We start from the raw sequence: 10,000 nt of genomic DNA on the forward strand, positions 1-10,000 counted from the left end.
TCACAAATGAGATTACTTTTCCATCGTTTAAATCATCGTACAGGGAATACATGGACTTGCTGTACAACTTCAAGAACTGGTGTATCGTTTGGGTGACTGTGTGGCTCGTCCCATTAGGTCTGGCTGTGTTCTCCTCTGGGATTGATCTGAACTGGATCTTCTACAGTGGCGCCACCTTGACTATCCCTTGCTTTCCTCCCGTTGTGTTGTCGATTGTCTGGGTCAAGGCCACAGGGACTGGATTGATAGCAGGTTTTGCTTTGCTTTTTTTTTTGGATGGAAATTTGATTCTTTGAATGTAGATAAAAATTAAGTCTGAATCGTCATTCTAATTCTGAATTGAGTTATAAAAGATGAAGAAGAAGAAGAAGAAGAAGAAGAAGAAGAAGAAGAAGAAGAAGAAGAAGAAACATCAACAACTCCACCGTCGCCTTGCCACCTTCACTAGCACTACCACCACCATCACCACCACCACCATCATCATCATCATCATCATCATCATCGTCATCATCATCATCATCACCGACTGCACCTCTACTTATTTTTCATTTTTAAAAACAGTAGAAATTAGTGCCGCGCTGAGGACCGGACCGAGGACCGGTCCCACGGTCTTTTAGCTGTGAACCGTGGTCCAGTCCCAAAGAGGAAGACCGCCGGCGGTCCTCACTTCTTATCACCTTTCAACTGTCTGGCGCCATACTACTTCCCCAGCGATTCGGTGCCTCGGTCCTTTGCCTATCTTCCACCAATCACCACCCATCCCACTTAATTAATCGCACCCACCCCCCTTTGCCATACACTAAACGACACAGACGACCATAGAGGCAGACGACCACCTCCCTCCACTCCGCAAACCGCCCTTTCGTGTGTGAGATGGGGGAACAGGAGGCGCACGCCTTGGACGATTCCATTATACGGGGTAAATTTCAAAATTTACTACACCATAATGATCGCAATGACAATGATCTATGATGAAGGCATGACCCCTCTTCTCTAATGGGTTATTGTTTGAAATGTATGTGACTACTAAAGATGTGTGTGTGTGTGTGTGTGTGTGTGTGTGTGTGTGTGTGTCGAACCTAGCAAGTTGCAAGTCTGATTTTTTGTTTTCTTTTGTCCATCTCTTGTCGCCACTCCTTTCTATCGCATTGTTGTCATTTAAAATAATACAATAATATTAAAATTTCGTTTGGTGTTTTAACTAATCAAGTAATATGAGTTTCATTAGTTTCTTCCGTCCAAAAAAAAAACAGTTATAACGTCTGTATTTTTAAAAGGTCCAATAGAATATTTGGGGACCCCGATAGCTCAGTTGATAGAGCACTCTCTTTATACGCAAAGGGCCAGAGATCGATCCCGGGTGCAGTCGATTTTTTTTCTGAATCCCTGTCTACTCAGCAATGAATGGGTAGCTGAGTTTGTTAGATCTGGCGAAAAGTCACCATCGACCCCTCTTATCACCTCATCCACCCCCTCTTATTATAACTTCACGTCTCTCTCTTACTCTTCAATGCTCGCTGCCCTCTAATGTGTGTGTGGGGGGGGGGAGGGGGGGGGTAGGAGTTGCGTGTGTGTATCAACGCCACGAACAACTCGATCAACGCCTTGGGCGATGCCATTATCTCCGTTAATGGGGATAAATTTCAAATTTTATTAAATTATCGAAGTAACAATGAAGTACGGTGAGCAAATAAAGAAGGCATCACCCCTCTTCTCTAATTAGGTTACAATTTGAAATTAGTGTGACTACTCCGTGTGTTTTACTCCTGTAGGCCACGGTTTTCATCGTGTAGCGGTCTTTAACGGTTCAAGAATGAACGGACCGAGAGACCGGTCCTTGCGGTCTTCATTTCCCAAGGACCGTAGGACCGTGGTCCTTAAGCTTGCCAAGGACCGCCCCGCACTAGTAGGAATCCGTTTTCAATCAATTGCCAAGATGTGCCGATCAGCATGGTTAATAGATATATATTCAACGTGTCTTTTCACAATTTTAAAGTCACTCTTTCTTCTTGCGATACCCCCCCCCCCCCCCATTAATACAGGAAGCATGAGTGGTTTAGTATCTGGAGTGGTTGCTACCCTAGCTGTGGCGTCCACCTACCCTGATGGCCTGAGTAACTTTGTGATGAATACAACTCAGGATTACGTTATTCTGACAGGAAATTCATTAAGTTTTGCCGTCAGCCTATTTGTCTGTATTATAGGATCTTTACTGACGCACAAAATCCAAAGTAAGTAAATGGAAATATTTCATTGGTAGTAGTAGCAGTAGTGGTGGCAGTAGTAGTAGTAGCAGTAGTAGTAGTAGTAGTAATAGTAGTAGTAGTAGTAGTAGTAGTAGTAGTAGTAGTAGTAGTAGTAATAGTAGTAGTAGTAGTAGTAGTAGTAGTAGTAGTAGTAGTAGTAGTAGTAGTAGTAGTAGTAGTAGTAGTAGTAGTAGTAGTAGTAGTAGTAGTAGTAGTAGTTGTTGTAGTATAGTAGTAGTAGTAGTAGTAGTAGTAGTAGTAGTAGTAGTAGTAGTAGTAGTAGTAGTAGTAATAGTAGTAGTAGTTGTAGTATAGTAGTAGTAGTAGTAGTAGTAGTAGTAGTAGTAGTAGTAGTAGTAGTAGTAGTAGTAGTAGTTGTTGTTGTTGTTGTGGTAGAAGCAACAGTAGCAGTAGCAGTAGTAATACTAATAGTACTAATAGTAGAAGTAGAAGTAGTAGATAGTAGTTGAACGTAGTTGTGGTTTTTGTTAATATTATTGCAGTCATACATAAGCAATTGGTCATGACAACATTGTTAAACAGAGAAAATATAAAAGCATTTGACCGAGCTACTACTAAGTTTACACACTACCTGGAATGCTGAGTAGCTTCAAGATATGTTTTTTCTTTGTGTTTTAAAAGATTGTATGATATAAACTATGTAAGATGATTATACATATTGGTTCGAGATTGGTATGCCTAGCTTACATATTGAAACATAAGAAATGCCTCGTGGAACAACAATCACATCTCACATCCTAACCATAATAATGGTATATCATATAAATAGTTATCACCTTTTTCGTGTTTATATCACACGACCTAATTTTCTTGAGAACTTACTTTATTTCAATGTTATAGGTATTGCGAATGAATGCAACACGTCTAGTCTATAAGACTGGGATTAAAACTATGAACTTATTTTTGCTAACCTCTAATACAGCCAAAGAAGATGAATCTTATGAGTGGATGAAACTATTTAACATCGACAACCCTCTCCAACCATGGGAAGTCCTTTACAGAGAGGATATGAAGGTATGTTCTAAGGCGATTCCAAAACCCTGCTCTGCTTGCGCCACCAATAGGTGTCACCGCTCAGGTATTATAAAGGAGACATTGATGTGACCAAACGTTTTTGAATGGTATTATGTCGGGATGACGTTGATACTTAAAATTGAAACTTAGGTTTGATTTTTGTTCATTTTTTTAAAAGCTTAAATTCCCTTATTCCGATCGTTTTGCCTTTAAACATCATTGTCTAAACGTAGTTTATTTAGACAGTATAGCAAATCAACGCGTTGGAAAACAAATATTCTATGAAATAAGCTTACGCTGCCAATAAAAATAATCTAAAGTGTCCAAGAAAGGTTACAAAAAATCAACATCATCATCAAGTGGTGCCGGGTCAATGACATTTGTACCACAATCTTTCCACTCCTCTGATGTCTCAGAAAGTCGATGTCATTGATCTCTCCAATTTACTTCCTGAAAACTATAGCATCGCCTGTACGCTGTCTACATCCGCTTCTTTTCGCATCTATTTCCCCTAACAAGACCTCTTTATCCAAATTGTCGTTTCTCAATATAACATGGCAGAGGAATTATAATTGTATTTCTGTTATGTTATCTTTACCAAATAAGCGTCATTTTCTGTTTAACCCAATACTTCATTGTTAGTCATTTTTCTGCTTCGACAATCTCATGATTCTTCATTCTGCAGCCGCCAACCTTCTATTCCTATATCAATATCCAAATACTTATATCATTATATAAGAATCGAAAAATCCTGAAAGTTGAAAGGGTAAAGGGCGGTCAAAAGAAGATGTCCCACGTTATAGAGATTTACTATACATTATCATAACTTCTATCTCTTTCTCTCTCATGGTAAAGGACACTTTCGGAAATTGCTAATCGATACTTTGCTGCTTTGACTGATTAAGGAGCGATCCTTGTCACTGACAGACTAAACTTATAAGTATTGGTAGTTATGATTTATTGTTGAGTTCTGGACATAATACATATATGTTTTGTTTAAGAGGAGATGGTCATTGGACAATCTCTATTTGTTCAAATGAAAGCCAACGTTATTAGCTCACTTTAAGTTAGGATGTGTCTGAATGATGAGAAATAAAGGGTCTGGAGAAATACGGGATAAAAAACAGAGAACAAACATGTCACAACGTCAAAGAGCCATATCCGGGATCCAATCGATACGGCACCCATCGACTGGTTGAGAAAGAGAGAGAGTTAGAGAGAGATGGGAGGGGGGGGGCGAGGGAGGGGGGGGGGTAGGGAGGAGAGCAAGCGGACCCACTGGCCAATGAGCTATCCAGACACCAGACACACAAAAATTTGCTTTTAAAGTTAATAGATATCTATCGTGTGGTCTCTTTGATACGTCTGGTTAGGATAAAACAAAGAGTGTTGTGAGTGTAAGAAGTCGCTTATTTTCTATATTTTGTGCATAGTGTACTTTGCTTTGAAAATAAAAAGCCTTTTGAAATCTTTTAGTATACATCTTAAATACATAATTATCGCTTTAAACGTGCATTTTTCTGGATTTATTAGCTCTGTCTATGTGTCTGTGTGCGTGTGTAAGTGTGAATATTTGTGTGTGTGTGTGTGTGTGTGTTTGTGTGTGTGTTATAGATTTTTGTTTTAGTTGTATTTTTATCCCGTGAATCTAAATAATGTTGGTGTTAAGTGCTAATAAAGTAAATTACCTTTTTTTAAATTATTCACTCCTTTGTCAATGCACACACTGGCAAAAGCCAGTAAACCTGTAAATCTCATCAAGATTATGCCTTTCCTTCCCAGGGCATGCAATACGAAGGACGGCCTTCGATGGATCAGATGAGCAAAGCGTTCCGGAAAGCCAAGATGACGGCGTACATTGCCGGGGGTGTCAGCATCTTCATCTTTGGCGTCTTTATTCCAGGAATCATGGCAGCTTTTCCTGACATGGATCTGAACCGGTTTGAAATGTGGCTCTACTTTACACAGGTTTGTTAAAGAATAGAACGGTGGATACGACGATTTCATGTCATGCCACTGGTAGAAATTGTACGTAGATATTATGATATTGTGTATGACACAAATTGTTTGGTAAAATGACAATTCATTGTTCGTGAACGTTTCAAATCGAAAGAAATTGATTTGTCGGTAATCGTCTGGAAATTTACATTTCGTTTTTAGTATTGGTGACAAATCATCTAAAACGGCTATAATGTCTGGGTTAACTTGATGTTTAAAATTCAATTTAAAGTTTTACGTAATAAATCGATATGAGTCTCTTCATTGATGAAATGAATTTTATTTCTTCAAATTGAAAACAACAATTGTAACCTCCCAATTCAGATAATATTGACTATAAGCTTAATTTCTTCGAATTTTCCATTCGGACATAATATCGTATTGTCGTGATAGAGCACATTTCTGATTCTATTTTAGCTACCTGCTTATCACTGTTTTTAAACAAGGTGATATGAATGGTGCGTGCAATAAATCCAAATGTCGCGGGCGTGAACGCCATTAATGTTGATCTTTATTTTCCAGCACTGTTCAATCATTTCTGAACTAAATAAGTTATTCAGGATTTTAAAATGTTGATGTTTCAAATTGAAGTTAATGACTTCATTTCCCAAGCTTAAATCCAAGAAGAAGAATTGCTGGTCCCGAACTCCTAACATTAGTGGCTTGTGAGAACTCTGTCATATTATGTAGTATTACCATTATTATTTTCCCCAGCATAAGTATTATATTATCTTTAGTCTTTCGATGCTATTACATAGAAACTGTTCACTTGATTTCACAGTTGGTTGAACAACTGTCGCATTTGATTTCAAGCAAGAAGTCTTGAAGGTGAAAGGGGAACATGGCCATCCAGGTTCACGTACTATTTTGAAGAGAACCGCCGTCTTAAGGCAGATTGAAGACTTTTGGTTTAACATGTGCAGATTTGTGGTCTTGTGCTATGACACTCGCTTCTAACCTGCTGGTCATGATTCGAGTCCCACTATGAGTAACACAAAGTCCTTGGGAAAAAGATTCTGTACTAACAATTCTCATTACCGGTAACAGCATAGCCTCTAAAAAAAAAAAAAGAACAAATTGTAATAGCGCCTTATAGGCATGATGTCTCGTCCCACATTTAGTTGATATTTCGCCATAAAAAGTTTTTATTTAACATTTCAATTGCACTTTCCCACGCATATATCCATCTTATGTCAAAGAGTTATATAGCAAGAAGAAAAATTGTGCTGGTTTTCGACCTGTTCAAACGTAATAATTACAAACTAAGACGACAATATTTGAATTATTTTGGGATGGGTAACGTAACAATTTAGTAATAATTAATTATAGCTATGCTTGTTTTGTTTTTTTTAAATTATACTTTATGTTTGGTTTTAGGGGAATCGGTTGTAAAGAAATTATGTTAAGCTTGAATAAATGACAGGAGACAGATTATTGCTAACGTTTTGGGTTTCCCTTTTATCTAATCAAATGATTTTACATATTAGAAAACTGGAACAAATGGATGACAGTTTAATAAAGATAAAGTCTTTAATTGTTTTTCTTATCGTGCAATGCGGTTAATATATTCATTATGTTTCCCACTGTTAAAGTTAGCTGGTTCAGATGATTTAATATTTTTTGGTATGAGCTACATAATATATATTATATATATATATATATATAATATATATATATATTATATTATATATATATTAACTTTGACACACAGTCAGATGAGATATTACTTTGTGCTCGAATAGCCATGAAACGAAAATGTTTCGGTCAACCTGGTGTCTGTTGCAAGAGTATAACATTCTTGACCAGTTATCTTCCGTACTCTGGAAAGACACGTATTTAAACATTTGGCTTGAAAACTCTTCTTTCAAATATCGATCGATGTAAATGACCCTCATCTTGACAAAAACTCTCCGCCCCGGGACCTCGCGGTTCATTTAAATCGATCGATATTTGAAGAACGAGTTTTCTGGCTAAATATTTAAATATATGTGTCTCTATAGTACGACAGTTAACTATTAAAATCACTATTTGAAGTAATGTTATGTGACAAGCTATAATATAGTTTAACATCCATGATAAAGCTAGGGAGGGAACGAATCTCTCCTTAAAGAATCCAATCTTCTTTTTTAGAATTTATCTGTTTGATAAATATATAAATCTCTATTATGGTGTAGGATGGCATCGACTTCATAGTGTCCCTCTCACGGCCAGGTGGGGTTGTCGGAACAGAGAGTCGTAAGTTCGAACCTCCATCGCCGCGAAGTTTTTATTCTCTTCTGGCACTTTTCTGCTCACTTCATTTCCTGTTATTATAATGCAGTAGTGCCATTTCAACCTCCAAGAGAATCATGTTGATTACAAAGGTCAATAATTAACGTAATCACAGACTGATATTAGACATTCTGGGTTCAAGCACTTGCTCAGCAAACAACACAGCCAAAACAAGTAACATAAAGTTACGACTAGCATTACAACATGAATATACCCTTTGAAACGAATCGTGTAAGAGATGAATGAAACTTAGAAGTTTGTTGTTTGCAGACAAAAGGTTCACAATGTAATATAGTATATATATATATATATATATATATATATATATATATATATATATATATATATATATATATATATATATTAGTATATTGAATTAATATAATGTTTGAACGCTTCTTTGCGCAAACATTATATCCATTTTATAGATAGTATGCGCTTGGTTAAAAAGCTCACAACATTGCCGTCCGGAAATATAACGGGCCAACATACAAAACGATGTGCAGCTATGCACTTTTATAGTCTGGATAATACAGTTTAGTGAGAATTACTCATATACGTGGATGGCAAAAAACAATAACAAAGACTCGATTAACGTCAACTTCATTCTATCTATAGTCAGACCTTCTCCCACTACTGTACATCATTTTATTTCACTATGATATTCTTATTAACATTTTTAAAGACACGGTTTCAGCGACAGAATAAACACCGTAGCAAATAATATTATTGGGGCACATATAGGAAAGAATAATATTTAAAATTGTGATATAAATAAATAATCGTAGCTATTAGGCTAGTAATTGTCGCTGTTTGGTCACGAACGACATGTCTTATTATCCTATATTATGCCCCCTATCATGATGGGCAGCGATAACAAAGGTCCTCCACTCCTGCTTGCTCTCGATCGTTCTCTAGGCTCTCCCCAATTGAGACCAGTCGTCTTAAGCGATAAATGAAATGAAGTAAATGCCAGAGCTTCTTCTCTCTTAAAAACAGATTAGAAGAGGTTTCAGAAAAATGGACATTTCAACGACTTTATCAGTGCTCTACAATACATTCTCATAACTACAGGTTTTCTTCTATTTCCATTGGTCATTTCAATCTACTCTTTTCATCGTTATCTTGTTTCATAATACAAATGAAGCATTATAAATTGTACAAATTATTAAATAGAAATAAATAGAACAGCTGTAGATAAACGAATACAGAACGTTTCGGACTCAAATCCCCTCTTCAGCCTAGAGAAAAAAAAATAATCACAATACAGTAAAACTGCACATAAAATACAGATAGACGGGAGAAAGTTCGCCTCAAGCAATAGTCCAGTCCAACAAACGATGGCGGAACACACACAATATTATTATCATTGCGTTCCGAGAAGATATTAAATTTAACGAAATAGGCCAGATGTGCCTAATGAGAAAATGTATCTTTGAGTGAAATGGACAAAGAGCATTCTTTCACAATCTACCCTGTAGGATGTACCTCGTAAATATCACACATTCAGTTGATTAGAAAATTGATTAATTTCTTGCGATATAGTGCATAACTACTTACAAACACCGTCACATCGTTTAGTATTTTCTAAAAGCATGGATATTTACTTAGAGCAATATCTACTGAATCTTAGACTTGAGAATGGTGAGATCATATGAATAAAGAACATCTTTCAAGGACTCAACCTTGCGCGGCCAACAGCGGAACTCGATACAGGCACCTGCAGGTCAGAAGCCAGTTGCCATATCACAAGAACACAAAAGCTCCCTATATATCACAATAGAATCATCCATTGTTTGGTTAGCTAATCATATTATAATCATGGTACCATAGTGGTACCATAGTAGGCTCATGGCATTTGTTGCGAGGGGAGCATGTAAAGGGAATTCCTTGCCTAAATGCTGATCTATCCCAAAGTCCTTTTTTTCCAAATATGCCTGGATACATTTACCTACGTAATGTAGCATTTTTGAGCAGTAACCTATGAGAAGTTTTTTAAAACTGATTAATGGTTCCGGATTGGCCTGAATGTTTGAAGTTCGATCTGTGGTCGAAATGGTGGACTTTGTAGTGCGATTTTCTTAAAAGATGTTTTATCTACTTTGCCTAGTACACCACTTTTTTCGATTTTCTTTAACCTACGTACTGCTTGGAACAGGAGATGCGAGGATGTTTGATAAAGTTCTGACGTAACATTTTATCTATGTTGGCTTCTTCAGGGACTAGACAGAATTTAATTTTTGATTGACACCGGCCATTGATTAAAGCGGGGTAAGCTATCCTTTTAAGTAAAACAATATTCTAATTCCTAGATTATCGTTTGTATTTCTATCAGGTGTGGGCTGTTGTCATGGCAATAATCGTCGTCGTGCTACCACCCACGGAGGAAATCATGCGCATCATCAAGCAATGCAGGAAAAACAAGGACCAGTCTCGGTTGTCCCTCGCAA

At 37.1% G+C, this 10,000-nt stretch overlaps 1 protein-coding gene across 4 annotated transcripts in view; it reads left to right on the forward strand.

Annotated features, from left to right (window-relative positions):
• Positions 1–10,000, forward strand: part of LOC144971156 (uncharacterized) — an 85,198-nt gene that overhangs the window by 74,091 nt on the left and 1,107 nt on the right. For all 4 annotated transcript variants that reach the window (XM_078911633.1, XM_078911632.1, XM_078911634.1 and 1 more), the window contains 5 exons: positions 44–252; positions 2,043–2,231; positions 3,190–3,281; positions 5,064–5,249; positions 9,886–10,000. The exon at positions 9,886–10,000 is cut by the window's right edge and continues 1,107 nt beyond it. In XM_078911633.1, coding sequence (XP_078767759.1) covers positions 44–252; positions 2,043–2,231; positions 3,190–3,281; positions 5,064–5,249; positions 9,886–10,000 — 791 coding nt within the window. The remainder of the gene's footprint in view (positions 1–43; positions 253–2,042; positions 2,232–3,189; positions 3,282–5,063; positions 5,250–9,885) is intronic.

This window comes from Berghia stephanieae, chromosome 4 (assembly GCF_034508935.2).
Source record: "Berghia stephanieae isolate SIO BIC M18660-M18661 chromosome 4, UCSD_Bste_1.3, whole genome shotgun sequence".
Taxonomy (NCBI): domain Eukaryota; kingdom Metazoa; phylum Mollusca; class Gastropoda; order Nudibranchia; family Aeolidiidae; genus Berghia; species Berghia stephanieae.